Here is a 15,717-nt window from a genome sequence, read left to right on the forward strand (position 1 = left end):
CTGCAGGTGATTAGGCAAAGGGTTTACTAGGCAGTGATCACAATATGATTGAGTTCAACTTGAAATTTGATAAAGAGAAGTTAAAGTCTGGCTTAACAGTATTTCAGTGGAGTAAAGGAAATTACAATGGTATGAGAGAGGAGATAGCCAAAGTAAATTGAAAGGAGATGACAGCAGAGCAGCAATGCCATGATTTTCTGGGGAAAATGAGGAAGCTCAGGATAGATTTATTTCAAAAAACAAAAAAAAACTCAAATGGCAAAATAGTACAACTGTGGCTGACAAGGGAAATCAAAGCCATTGTAAAAGCAAAAACAAGGGCATAAAACAAAGCAAAAATTAGCGGGACGATAGAGGATTGGGAAGCTTTTAAAAACCTACAGAGAGCAACTATAAAAATCATTAGGAGGGAAAAATGAAATACAAAAGCAAGCTAACAAACAGTATCAAAGTGGATAGACAAAGCTTCAAGTATTAAAAAAAAGAGATGAATGGATATAGTACTGCTAGAAAATTAGGCCAGAGAAATAATAATAGGGGTCAAGTAGATGGCAGATGAACTAAATGAATATTTTGCATGTCTTCACTGTGGAATACACTAGCAGTGTGCCAGATTTTGAAGGGTGTGACAGAAGACAAGTGAATGCAGTTACTATTATAAGGGAGAAGGTGCTCAAAAAGCTGAAAAACCTAAGGGTAGATAAGTCACCTGGATCTGATGAACTGCATCCTAGGATTCTGAGAGTAGCAGCAGTGGAGATATGGAGGCATTGGTAATGATCTTTCAAAAATCATTGGACTCTGGCATGGTGTCAGAGGATTGGAAAACTGCAAATGTTTTAAGAAAGGAGGAAGGTAGCAGAAGGGAAATTATAGACCAATTGGCCTGACCTCAGTGCTTGGGAAGATGTTTGAGTTCACTGTTAAGGATGAGGTTATGGCGTACTTGAGGACAAGGACAAGATAGGACAAAGTCAGCACGGTTTCCTTAAGGGAAAATCTTGCCTGACGAATCTGTTGGAATTCTTTTGAGATGACAAGCAGGATAGATAAAGGAAATGCAATGGATGTTGTATATTTGAACTTTCAGAAAGCCTTTGACAAGGTGCTACACACGAGGCTACTTACCAAGTTAAAAGCCCATGGTATTAGAGGGAAGTTACTGGCATGGTTAGAGCATTGGCTGATTGGTAGGAGGCAATGAGTTGGAATAAAAAGATCCCTTTTCTGGTGACTAGTGATGTTCTGCAGGGGTTGGTATAGGGTCTGTTTCTCTTTATGTTGTATATCATTGATATAGGTTGCTTTGTTGCCAAGTTTGTAGATGATACAAAGACTGGTGAGGGACAGGTAGTGTTCAGGGAACAGGTAGGCTGCAGAAGGTCTTAGACAGATTAAGAGAATAGGCAAATGAAATACAATGTTGGAAAATGCAGGGTCATGTGCAGACTATTTTCTAAATGGGGAGAAATCCAAAAATCTGAGATGCAAAAGGACTTGGGAGTCCTTGTGCAGAACGGTTAACTTGCAGGTGATGAGGAAGGCAAATACAATGTTAGCATTCATTTCAAGAAGTCTAAAATACAAGGGCAGGGATGTGATGTTGAGGCTTCATATGGCACTGGAGAGGCTTCCCATCGAGTATTGTGAACAGTTTTGGGCTCCTCATCTAAGAGATATGCTGGCATTGGAAAGGGTTCAGAGGAGGTTCTCAAGGGTGATTTTGGGAATGAAAGGGTTATCACGTGAGGAACATTTGACAGCTCTGTGTCTGTACTTACTGGAATTTAGAAGTATTAAAACTTTTCAAATGTTGAAAGGCCTAGACAGAGTAGACGTGGAAAGAATAATTCCTGTGTCTGGGTGGAGTTGGCACATTCTGTCTGTGAGAGTACAAGGTTTTCTCCAAGTCTACAGTTTCCCCCACCCCCCCCCCCCCACCCCACGTCCCAGAAACATCCTGGTATATTAATTGGCTGCTGTAAATCACTTCCTATTATTAGTGGATGGCAGAAGAGTTGGTGGGTATGACAGCGATAAAGGTGAAGGAGGATTGCAGAAAAATAGCAGAAGACTTGGGATTGATGGGATTACTATCACAACAGGTAGCACCTGCATAAATCTGGGCTCAAACTTGCTGGCCAAGTTTCACGGACTATCTCCATAAGACAAAGAAGTAGATTTAGGCTATTTGGCCCATTGAGCCTGCACTGCCATTCCATCATAGCTAATTTACAATCCCCCTCATCCTCATTTACCCACTTTCTCCCCATAACTCTACTAATCAAGCTAGAGTGGATTTTTCATTTAGTGGGCAAGTCTAGGACCAGGGACACAGCCTTAGAATACAAGGACATCTCTTTAAAACAGGGATACAAGGGGGAATTTTTTTTCAGCAAGAGGTGTGGTGAATCTGTGGAATTCATTGCTACAGACAGCTGCGGTGGCCAAGTCATTGGGTATATTTAAAGGGGAGTTTGATTGGTTCTTGATTAGTAAGGGTGTTAAAGGTCATAGTTTAATACTCCGCAAAAAGTGCAGAGAATACCAGAGTAACCCGATGGGACGCGAACCAAAACATAAGGTGACCACATCCTAAAGCTTTTATTTTGATGAAGCTGCTGTGAAACAAATCCAAAATGCTGCTCAACACAATCATTTTTGTAGCAGTAGGGCTTGGAAAGAGAAAATTATTAATTTGAATTTTTAAAAATAATTAGAAATCAACTACAACATGCAACATCTTCGATGTAACACTAAGTTCCACAGAGGCCACCAACCTCACAGCAGGCCATGTACTTAGTCCCCTGCTCTATTCACTTTACACCTTTGACTGTGAGGCCAAGTATTTAATGCTGTATTTAAGTCTGCTGGTGACACCACTGTTATTGGCCAATCAAAGACTGTGACAAATCAGCGTATATTGTAGGATGAAAGTTGAAAATCTGGTTGAACAACCACCTTACTCAATGTCAGCAAAACCAATGAGCTGATTATTGGCTACAGGAGGAAGCTGGAGGTCCAAAAGCCAGTCATTAGGGGATCTGAGTTGAAGCGGGCTTTAAATTCTTTGGCATTATCATATCACAGGATCAGGCATTTCTGTTCTAGAGCATTGCAGCTTCTAAACCAGGCAGTGTTGCAACCAGCTAGGACACTCTGCATGCACAGTGAAGAGAATCCTATCAGGTTGCATCACTACCTGGTATAGAAACACCAATGCCCTGGACAGAAAAGGCTACAGAAAACAGTTTACAGCCCAGCCCATCATAGGCAAAGATCTCCCCACCACTGAGCACATCCGTAATGACACCAGCATCCACCATCAAGGCCATATTCTCTTCGCACCACTCCCATTAGGCAGGAGATACAGAAGTCTTGGATCCTACACCACCAGGTCAGGAACAGTTATCACTCTCCAACAATCAGGCTCCTGACCCAGTGTGAATAACTTCATTTCACCACAACCCACAGACTCACTTTCAAGGACTCTGACTCTATAACTCATGTTCTCAGATTTTCTTTTTATTTGCACGATTTATCTTTTTCACATAGGTTGGTTCTCAGTCTTTGTGTAGTTTTTCATATATTCTATTGTATTTATTTTTCTGTAAATGGCTGCAAAAAATGGACCTCAAGATCTTGATTTATGTACAAACGTACTTTAACAACAATTTGCTTTTATTTGACCCACGACCATTTCACACTACATCTGCATTTGCAGAAAGGGGATGTAAAGGAAACTCGGCCGTCAGGGTTGGACATGAGGATAGCAACTCCAATCCCATAAAAACTCAGCTATAGAAACTCCAACAGAAGCTACAGAGACTTCATTCCTGGGAGGAGGAGGATAAAAGATGGCTACACCTGGGGACAATCTGAAGGGCTGGTCCAGGTCAAAAAATCCTGGCAAGCTGTTGTTGGCAGCCTATGCCCCAGTAGGGTTAAAGGGCTTAACTGGCAAGATTTAATCGACCTTGTAAGCTATTGCTCACAGATCATTTGGAGACTTTCTGGTGATGCCACAGTGTTAAGATACCTTTTGTTAGGTCTCATGGAATAAATTAACTTTGCTCCATTAGTATTTAAAACAAAACAAAAAATAAGTTATATTAAAAGCTTTATTGAACTGCATCTTGCACTGGTTGTCATTCAGTTGCTTTTTGTTAAAAACACATCCACAAAATTAAAACAATTAAAAGAAAAATTTCAAACAGATAGAAACCTTTTGATAATGTAAAGCTGCCCAGGAAACTTTACTTAAAGATAATAAAAACAATTGTTCAGCGTTTAGAGTACACGGTTTATTGGTGTGAAAATTGTTGGGCAACATTCAGAGATCTCTGTCATTACACCAATTTATAATTCCAATTACAACTGGGTTACTACAAATCAAATTTTACAATGTTATGGATTTTCAAAATCTCTCAATAGATTGTGATCTTCGTCACAGGGCATCTGTAACAAGCTGAGGGTATAACCTTGTAAAACAGTGAATTTAACCAGCATGAGAACTGCTGAGTTATTCAGTGTTTTGTGTGTTGAGTTGGAGCAGCAAGCTCTTTCAACTGGAAGGCTGAGGTTTGAAGCATTGGTACAGATTCAAGAGCAACTAACTGAACATGACAGAAACTGTGGCTCAAGTTAAAGGTTTATAAATAAAAGGTTTAATGTACAGCAATCTATAAAGGATTCTATGGTACGAGGAATGGGTATGGGAAATTTACTAAACCTCCTGGCCAATGCTGGTCTACACTGACTAAAATAAAATGATTTGGTCACGATTCATTCACTTGGACCTTTCCACCAGCTGGACTTTGGGCTCACTAGCAGTAAGATTACAAAGGAACGTCAATGAGTAAATGCAAGAGATTCTGGAAATAAGTCCACATGGTTCTCCAATATCTTCTGGCAAATGATAATCCTTGCTGGTGTTTGTATTCCATGGGAATAACACAGTCCACTTTGCTCAACAAATCTTAGTGAATGGCAGCAAACCATTCAAACAGCAGAGTCCACCCAGCTCAACTCTTACAAATGAGGCTGTAACTGCCAGCCGCTGGGAAAAGGATGAGGCATTCCCCCCCCTCCTGGCCCTGCAGTAATGTCAGATGTTACATTCTCTTTCACTACCAGCCTGGCTCAGCTCAAATTCAACTAGAAGCTCTCATGATGATTATGGCTAAACCAATGTGCTGCAATTTTCCATGAACGTGCTAGCCCTGTTTTTTAAGCTCATTGATGAAAGTAGTAGAGAAAGGAACTTCTCACACCTGCTCAGTGCCTAAGTGGGAGTGAATCCCAAGTGCCTTATAGAGGCGATGACTGTGTTAGGGTCCCTTCCTTGGAGAAAAATAGAGACTTACACTGAGCACTACTAAAATCATCATCTGTGCCACTAGGTGTAGAACAGGGTTAACCATACATTGTTGTTTAAAATGGATCAAAATTAAGTCAGGAAACAGAATGATTTCCATTTATTAGGGAATCAGTAAGATGAGAACAGAAACTTTACTGAAAGATTGAAGAGATGTGTCACATTCTCCTCCTAAAGAGGTTTTTAGAATGTGAAAGAACATGAAGTACATCATGTTCCAAAGTATTTCAGAAGTCAAGAGGATAAAAATAGTGAGGGCAGAGGAATTGAGCATCAGCTCCGCTATCGCAGCCAGAGCCTCCTGCCTGCTGAGCAATGAGTCTGCTCTCCCTACCAAGCACTGAGGCCAGGAAGCTTCGCTTCAGGGAGAACCAACCCACACATCACTTCAGATCACACTTTTAATCCTCAGTTTACATTAGTGCTGCTACAAATACAACATTGAGATGGGGCTTTTTACAGGGCAGGTCCAAGCAGGTCCAGTAGTTGTCTGATATTTTAATTCAGCTAAAAAAAAGCAAAAAGTGCTAAATGCAAATTCTTGATTTAAGACTTCTCTTAGTATGAGGGAAGATCCCAAACCCTTAACACCAGAGCTTAGAGAAACAGCCATTACTTATCAAACATGCACTTTAACTGTGATCTGTAAAAAAAACAAAAAAAATCCAATACTTCGTTTTTTGACCATCTTTCTTTCATCAAGCCCCATCTTCTCCACACTGAAACTTAGTATAGGCAAAACAACAGTTTAGCTCGTGTAGTAATACAAGCTTTCTAATTTGCATGTCTTAAATACTTAAGTGCTTAGTGTTATGAGTTAAGATTAAGTTAACCCCCATTTTTCTCAGCACCAGGACAGATCCTTGGATAAGAACCTCTTAGAGTATTAAATAACGATGAGAACAATTCTTAAGCCAAACGAAAAGGCTCACATTTAAGACCTTCTTCATCCCTTGATTTTACTCCTCCTTAGAGAATAGTTTAATTGAATTAGTAGATTTACCTTTGAATATTTACTTACCAAAATGCATTTAACACATTCTAGCATTCACTCCAGGGCTAATGGAGAAGAGCAGAATGTCACCAACTTTTACCTTCTGCTCAACCCAGCAGTGAGGCACAGAAAAAGGTTGCAGGGACCCAGCCTAATTTTCTGCACCCCTAATGTTGGAGATGATCTCCTCTACAACCAAACGGCAATAAGTGCACAAATACAGTAAAAGAACCTTGGTGTGTGCATAAACGTGGCACCAGGACAATGAAAAAGGTCACTCATTATCAAAGAGTATCCAGTGCAGATGAAAAATTTATTCTAGGTTTCATTATAAATTTTAGATGCCAGATATTTGTCATTTGTAGCTCAAGTACAGTTGTTCGTAAAATAACCAACTGTTCCTCCATCTGTAGCTTCTCCATCTCATTTGGTCGATTCAAACACACGGCACTAGTCCCAAAGATCTGTTGTCCCACTAGTCAGAATACTTGACTAAAGCAATTGAAAGTGAACAAGCAGCAGAGGGCAGTTAACCTAGAGCTTTACTGGATTAGATTGGGTGACTTTTTGTTAACCTCACCTCCAAGACTGAAACAAAATCCCATTCCACCTTGAGCATTTGGGAAATCAGATTGCAGAGACAATACTCAATATCCACTTCCTGGTCCTTAAATGAAACCAAATGCAATGAGTTTAATTGCTGACAATCTGTTTTACCAGCCCTAAGGTGTTTCACTAGCTGTAGGTTTTGTCTTTTGCCTCAGAATTACTGACCATAAGCTTCACCTCCTCTATAAAAATGACATGCATTTGTGGAGAAAATGATTCACTGTGTTTACTAAATTTAATAATAAATTAATAATAATTTATTATTAGCCTTCCCCCCCTCCACCCCGGATTCAGACACCATTAGATGGCACCATCAGACATTCACCACATCTCTACAGCTTACTTGTGTGTCATTTCTCATGTACCTGACTAAATTTTGAGAATTAACATCTGAGCCCAAAGTTGTTCACATCCATCATCTATTTTCCAGAGTAGCTTAGCTAAATTTTCCCATTCCCTACCGTATGCATCTTCACCACCACGACTATAACAGAGATCCAAATGTTCTTCCAAAGCCCAGGGATCAATCTTATGATCCATCTGCCATCTGGTTGTTTTCCATTGCACAGGGTGAAATGACATTCAACAGGCTCCCCTTCCCCAAACTCAATATCTGCATGAACAACTTAAACAGACAAATCTGGAGGCCCAATGCAATAAAATAAACATTCTGAAGTCCCATTCTGGTTAGAGGTTCTTAACAAGTTTCTTCATTACAATTTAACAAGTCAGGAAAATATGATTCCTTTAAGCCAAGGCAGCATGTCTACAAGGATATTCAGGTATACCAAACCTGAAACCAAACCAAAAGTCCTGAAACTTCATAACCATGGTGGCTAAAAAGTGAAACCCGATAATGAAAGAGCAATTAGGTTTTCCAATGTAATGCATGGTCTCTGCTAGACCAAGACACTACATGGAGGTTGGTATAACCTAAAATAAAAAAAAGTCATAGGAAACATTATTAAATTTAGAGTCTATGACCATACTCAAGGCATAAGCTCCCATGGACATCTTTAACTGCTACTGACATGTAACAAAGTAATATGTAAAATGTTGCTAGTGTTAAAGTGTTTAACAGACTAGCTTTACAACATTAAGACCACAAATTCTCCAAACATGTCACAATTGCTTTGTAGTAGAATTGCTACTTTGATTTGAACTATATACTTCCTGTTGAAGACCATTATGTTATAAGTGAAAGCTGACCCTCCACTGGAAGAGACTCCAGCTGGCACAGGGCAGCTGTGGGTCAAGTCTAAGGTCAGTGACTTATTTTAGAGGGTATAGGTAAACAGTGAAGGGGAGGAAGGCAAGTCAAAGTTGAAAAGCAATTGTGTAAAGGTTACAATAGCAAGAATTTATATTCAAATAGTTTGCTCCACAAACCTGGCATTGATACAAGGACTGTGTAGTCAGTATAACTCAAAATGACATCAACAAAATAATCCACACCTGGCCCAACACAATAAATAACATCCACACATCCCCTCCCCATGCTCATTCCTAAAAACATAGTGTTAATAAATTACAAATCCTGGGTTTTCTTGCATCAGTATTGAAACAGAATGAAGAAAGACTGTTCATTTACTGGGTGGCATGTAAGGCTCAAGCAAGAGCTTGGAGAAGGTGTTGACTTTGTCAGTGCCCCTTACTTCATGAGGTAACAAAGGGAGCTTCACAATGTGGAAATCTTCGTACAGATCTTCCATCTGGTAAGAAAGGCAAAGTTAAAATCACTAAATCAACAGCACACAGCACAAAACCAAAGTTTCAACAGGGTGGCAAAAATGGCATTCAGTACACTTCCTTCATCAGTCAGGGCATTTTGTAAAGGGCTTGGGTCATTATGCTGCAGTTCTATAAGTCATTGGTGAAACCACTTGGAGTATTGTATATAGTTTTGGTCATATGAAAGATATGACTAAACTAGTAAGAGTGTAAAGAACATCTATCAAGATGTTGCTAGGACTAGAGTTATAGTTGGTCTTCATTCTTCAGAACATAGGAGAATGAGAGGTGACATTAAAGAAGTGTTTAAAGTTATGACAGACATAGATAAGGTGGATGGTAAAAGTCTTTTCCCCAAGGTAGGAAAACCCAAAACTAGGTTTAGGCTGAGAGGTGAAAGATTTAAAAGGGACCCAAGTGGTAACTTTTTTCATGTAGAGGGTGGTGAGTATATGGAACAAGCCGCCAGAGGAAGTGGTTGAAGCAGATACAATAGCATCATTTGTACATGGATGAGTGGGCTTAGAGATATGGACTGAGTAAGCATAGTTTCGCTGAAGGGCCTGTATCCATGCTGCATTGCTCTATGACCACCTTATAAAATGCAGAATTGCAAACAGTGACCAATTCCCCAATGCCAGAGGGCCACAGAAAGAGTGACATGCTTGATAGACTACAATCACACACTTTGCTCAGAGCCTCAAGCCACCAGGTACTAAATGGGACTCATAAATTGAAGCACAAAACTAATTTTAAATAGAATTCCACACCTTAAGGGTGGAGCAAAGTCAAGATGGTGCTAAATGGCGACTCCTTTGCTTGCATCTTCGGAAACAGCTCTATTTCTATCTTTGCTATCTTTTTTTTTCCTTTTCAAGGTTCTTTTGAAGACCCTGATCTGGAGGTACACTCTGATTTTGGTTCTTCGCTGAAATGAGACCTGCTCTCAGGGCCTCACAAGTGACCACTTTTTGATATCCCAAGGACACGGACAGGAAGACTAGCATGCCATCAAGGTGCCAGATTTTCATGTCACTGGAGATGGGCTGAATCAAGGCCGATGCAACTGACTGAGGCGTCACGGGAGAACATGGAACATCGGGAGCAACAGGTTAGCTACTAGCTGTGTGTCCAGAGACCCAAGCCTTTCTGGGATCAATTCTCTGGGCGCAGAGCTAGGAAAAAGCGGCGCAACAGTCTTTAAACATCATAAATCAGTGAATTATTTGTTACGTCTCCCCTCTCACTATGAAATAGGGCAACTTTTTCAGAGAGAGAAAGAGCCTGTGGTTTGTCAAATTATCAAGTGAATGAGTAGTCTTTTAGGTACTGCAAGTCTGTGTCATTATTGATGCTTTGCTGCATGCTTGAGTGCTCAATGGAGGGTGCTGATGCTTTTTCACTGGTGGTGGTAGGGGGCAGCTGGGGGGGGCTTTGGGGTTCTAACGTTTAACTGTCATTCATTCCTTGGGGCACTCTTCCATTTTCATGGATACTTGTGAAGAAAAAGAATTTCAGGATGTATATTGTATACATTTCTCTGACATTAAATGTACCTATTGAAACTATTGAAATTCACTCTACCAGAGCCATCTAGATGTATAGCACAGTGTATTATATATTATTATAATATATATTAATATAATATATACACAATATATTAATCAATGACAGGTAACCTATCACAAACTCACCAACTGACTTCAAAGAAAACAGGTAAAAAAGCAATTTCATTTCAAAATCCTTCCTCATCAATTCATGGGTATTAAACTCAAGATTACTTGGATGGGTCAAGGAACATCTGGGTTTGCACAGGTACATTAAGAGGACTTGGTTGAGAGGCAAAGTGCAAACAGCATTTGGAGGATAGAACAATACAGGCATCACACGCACTCACTCTGTCAAGCAGAATCTATGGTTGAGTTTGCAGGTCTTGGACTGGATTCAGTTATCCAAGACGTGGGGTGAGAATCAGTCAATCTCAATCCTGAGGAGGGACTAAGAATTAAGGGCACTGGATTTCAGTGGTAGTCTGCAGGGTAAACTTCAGCCCTGCCACAAAATATGTGTCATTGTGCAAGCACACTTCAGTTCTACTGAAGTCGACAGAAACAAAAGTAATGGAGCAGAATATTAAAAGCAACCAATACCTATTCACAAATCACTTTGCCCAGGTCAAGGCCTCCTAGAGACTTTCATGTGATAGAGCATGGAGCATTACAGCACAGGCTCTTCAGCCCACAATATTGTATCGACCTTTTAACCTACTCTCAGATCAATCTAATCCTTCCCTGCCACACAGGCCCTCCAATCTTCTTTTATCCATGTGCCTGTTACAAGTCCTAATGTATCTGCCTCTATCACCACCTTGGCAGCACATTTCACGCACTCACCGCTCTGTAAAATAAAATACGACATCCTCCCTTTAAATTTTCTACAATCATCTTAAAGTTTTGATATCAGCCATTTCCACCCAAGGGAAAAAGTCAATGGCTGCCCACTCCATCTACATCTCTCATCTTATACATCTCTATCAAGTCACCTTTCATCTTCCTTCACTCCAAAGACAAAATCCCTAGGTCACCCAACCTTTCATCATAAGACATGCTCTCTAATCCAGGCAGCATCCTTTTAAATCTCCTCTGCATGCTCTCTGAGGCTTCTACATCTTTCCTATACAGAAACAACCAGTTTGAATATAATTCGCCATGTGTGGTCTAGCCAAAGTTTCACAGAGCTACATTACCTCAAGAATACTGAACTCAAACCCCCAACTAATGAAGGCCAATACATCATTCACCTTCTTAACCAACTTGTGTGGCAACTTTGAGAGATCTATGGATGTGTACCCCAAGATCCCTCTGTTCTCCACACAGCCAAGAATCCTGCCATTAATCCTGATAGGGAAAATAGAGAACAACAGCACACAACTTAAGATTACAGCAATTCCAGAAAGGAATTACAGTTAATCTAAAAATGATTAGTTCCTATTAACAGCTTTCATATTTTGATTTTCACATTAAATGCAGTCAGTCTATAATAACCCAACTATTGGCCTCAATTTAAAAAACAGCTTTATCAAGAATTTAAACCAACTCAATCATGCAACCTAACAGTCACAGTCTGCAACAATGTTTCCTTTACATTATGGGTTCCCAACCTGGGGTCCACCGACCCCTTGCTTAATAGCATTGGTTCATGGCATAAAAAAGGTTGGGAACCCCTACTTTACATAATCTTCACCACAAGAAAATTTATGCACGCTGTATTGTACCTGGTCTAGGTATTTTGATTGGATTTTGTGCCGTGCCTCGCACATCCGACAAGGTTTCTCCCCGGGCTCTGGGAACACCAGTTGGTTTACGATAATGTTGTGGGTGTCAATTTTGCACTTTGCCAACTCCTGGATTAGTCGCTCTGTTTCATACAAGGATAGAAACTCGGCAATGCACACACAGATAAATGTGGTCTGCTCCTGCAAGATGTAAACACAAAAATTTCACAACAACCTATCAAGCGATGAATGTATCATTACACTAAAGAGTGTAGCATAAGATTTTGTTTCATAATGCAATTTCTGTCACTTGGTCCCAACTTCCTTCCTGGATATCTGCAAGTAGTAATCCTAGAGGCAAGTGTGTTCAGATGATTGTGTGCTTAGGTCCCAGTGATTATTTTACAGGGACTGCACTGGCACTCTAGGCTGCAGACAGAGCCACTTTTGGAAGGGATACTATAACAAAGCTATTTTTGCTTTCTTAGGCAGCCACAAAACTATCTTGATTCTACAATCAGGGTCACCAAAACATTACCTAAGCAATACTGCATGTTTTTTTTGCATTTAATTAGCAACTTTCAATGTAGAAAAGCTGCATGTCAGAAGTGCTCAGATGATACCGAACCTTTGGGGCTACTCAATGTCTCATTATGTACAAATGCCATTTTCCTTAAGCCAGATTTCACAGGAATTATGTAGCGTTAAATTATTCTGCATTAATCAAGTTACTGTACCTCGTGTCAGTAATCTACAGTTCAGCCAGCCAAAGTGTAAAACAAATACACAGAATAAGCACAGCACACATTCATATAAATAGCCTCTATTCAAGTCTCCTTTATCCCTGCCTTGTACCTCTCATTCTTCTGTGCTTCTTGTTTCTTAAGATGCACAATATCCAACTTATCAGAACTGTGTGGAAGTAAATTCCATGCTCTTAGACTCCACATAAGTTTTATTCTAAATTCTCTATTTAGGTGTTAAAGAAACTCCTCCAACAATGGCCTCTCAACAGAAAGAAACAATCAAAGATTGACAGAAAAAAATGTCTGCTTATCCACCCGTTAGAATAACCTTGCGATTTTTGGTATCATCTTCACAGATCTGTTTAACCCAACCACAGTGCATCTACATTCATTGGATGCACCTCTTATACCAAATAAAGTTCCCACTGCTGTAGCCCACCTTCCAGGTTTGATCTGTTGTGCATTCAGAGATGCTCTTCTGCACATCACTGTTGAGACACGTTGTTGCTTGATTCCTGTTAGCTTGAACCAGTTTGGCCATTCTCCTCTGACTTCTCTCATTAACAAGGCATTTTTGAACTGCCACTCGTTCGATGTGTTTTCTTTTGTTTTTCTCACCATTCTCTGTAAACTCCAGAAAATGTGTGTGGAAATCCCAAGAGATCAGCAGTTTCTGAGATATTCAAACCACCCTGTCTGGCATCAACAATCATTCTAGAGTCAAAGTCACTTAGATCACATTTTGGCCCTATTCTGGTGTTTGGTTTGAACAAAAACTGAACCTCCTGATGATGTCTCTAAGCTTTTATGCATTGAGTAGCTGTCACACAACTGGCCAATTAGATTTTTGCATTAGCAAAGTATACAGGTGTACCTAATAAATTGGCCACTAAATGAATATCACTTCAAGGCAACCAGAACTGTACATCTTTGATGAAACAAAATCTAACAAACTTTTATCAGATTTCCTGGACTAGTCAATGGTCTTCCTCTAGATATGAATTCCTGCACTTGACACGCTGTATGCAACGGCATTGTTGACCCACAGCACCACCATTTGTATTCCCGGTTTCCTTTGTTTCTCTACGCTATTTAGATTGATATTCTTATCAAAAATGTAAATACTGTATTTACCTGTGTTGAAATTTGTCAGCATCATCTTTCCTGCAGTTGGTACAGTCTTCCTCAGTTTTAATCCTCCATCTTTACTGGAGGCATTTGCAAATCTCAAAGAAGAGCTGGGAAATTGATTGGTGAAAGAGACAGAAGGCCATGTTAGAAAGAAAAGGGGGAAGGAACACCAAAGGGAGGCGATGGGTGGGCAAGGAGACAAAGTGAAAGAGGGATAAGGAAATGGAAAATGGTGAAGGAGGGGTGGGGGGCATTACCAGAAGTAAGAGAAATCAATGTTCATGCCATCAGATTGGAGGCTGCCCAAACGGAATATAAGGTGTGTTCCTCCAACCTAAGTGTGGCATCATCATGACAGTGGAGGAGGCCATGGCTGGACATATCGGAATGGGAGGTGGAATTAAAATGGGTAACCACTGGGAGATACTCCTTTTTCTGGCAGATGTAGCGTAGCTGCTCAGTGAAGCAGTCTTCCAATCTATGTCAGGTCTCACTGCTGTATAGCAGGCTACACCAGGAGCACCCAAACACAGTAAATGACCCCAATAGACTCACAGGTGAACTGTAGCCTCACCAGGAAGGACTGTTTAGGGCCCTGGATGGTAGTGACAGAGGTGGTGTGGGGCAGGTAGCACTTGTTCCACTTACAAGCATAAGTACCAGGAAGATCAGTGAGGAGGGACAAATGGACAAATGGACGTAGGGAGTGATCCCTTCAGAAAAAGGTGGTGGAACCCAGGTGGAAGTAGCAGAAGTTTCAGAGAATTATGTGCTGGACATGGAGGCTGGTAAGGTGGTAGATGAGGACAAGAGGAACCCTATCCCTGGCAGGGTAGGGGGAGGATGGGGTAAGGACAGACGTGCGTCAATTGGAAGAGATGCACTGGAGGGTAGTGTAATGGTGGAGGAAGGGAATCCCGTTTGTAAAAGGAGGCCATCTCCTTTGTTCTAGAATGAAAAGCCTCATTCTAAGAGCAGATGCAGCAGAGACGGAGGAATTGAGAAAAAAAGATGGCGTTTTTACAAGTAGTAAGGTGGGACGAGGTGTAGTCTAGGTAGCTGTGAGAGTTGGTGGTTTGCAATAGACATCGATGGATAAACTGTCTCCAGAGATAGAGACTGAGAAAGGGGAGGGAGATGTCAGAAATGGACCAGATGAATCTGAAAGCAAGGTGGAAGCTGGAGGCAACGAGTTCAGCACGGGTGCAAATAGTAGCACCAATGCAATCATCAATGTAGCGTAGAAAAAGTGCAGTAGGTGTAGGCTTGGAACATAGTCTGTTCCATGTAGCCGACGAACAGGCAGGCACAGCTGGAACCCATTTGAGTACCCATGACTACTCATTTTGTTTGAAGGAAGTGGGAGGAGCCAAAGGAGAAATTATTGAGAGTGAGAACAAGTTCCGCTAGGCAGAGATGACTGGTGGTGGAGGGGATGTGGTTAGGTCTGGTGTCCAGAAAAAAAAACTAGGAACTTTGAGCCATTCCTAGTTGGGGGGGAGGGGGAGAAGGAGAGATGGAGGTTATACACTGGACACCTATAGTAAAACTGAGATGATGGGGGCCAGGGAACATGAAATCCTTGAAAAGACCAGGAGTGTTTGAGATATCACGGATATAGATAGAAAGGGACTGAAACAGGAGGGATAAAACAGTCAAGGTAAGCCAATGAGTTTAGTGGGGCAGGAACAAGATGAAACAACAGGTCTACATGGACATGCGGATGTATGGATCTGAGGTAGAAGGTAGAAACAGGCAATCCCCATCGCCCCTAAGAAAATCAACTGGTAGGATGTTCCAAGTATCTTAAAGAACTTGCTAAAGTTCTTCTGCAGACTTTGGCTATCTCGTTTCC

General features: G+C 40.9%; 1 protein-coding gene across 1 annotated transcript in view; it reads right to left on the minus strand.

Moving 5' to 3' along the window:
- Window positions 1–4,532: 4,532 nt before the first annotated feature.
- The window catches only part of get3 (guided entry of tail-anchored proteins factor 3, ATPase), a 44,810-nt gene continuing 33,625 nt past the window's right edge, over window positions 4,533–15,717 (minus strand). The window contains exons 6-7 of the mRNA XM_059991843.1: window positions 11,986–12,186; window positions 4,533–8,692 (exon numbers count right to left, since the gene is read on the minus strand). Of these exons, the coding sequence (XP_059847826.1) occupies window positions 8,564–8,692; window positions 11,986–12,186 (330 nt within the window). The 3' untranslated portion in view covers window positions 4,533–8,563. The remainder of the gene's footprint in view (window positions 8,693–11,985; window positions 12,187–15,717) is intronic.

This window comes from Hypanus sabinus, chromosome 16 (genome assembly GCF_030144855.1).
Source record: "Hypanus sabinus isolate sHypSab1 chromosome 16, sHypSab1.hap1, whole genome shotgun sequence".
Lineage (NCBI taxonomy): Eukaryota > Metazoa > Chordata > Chondrichthyes > Myliobatiformes > Dasyatidae > Hypanus > Hypanus sabinus.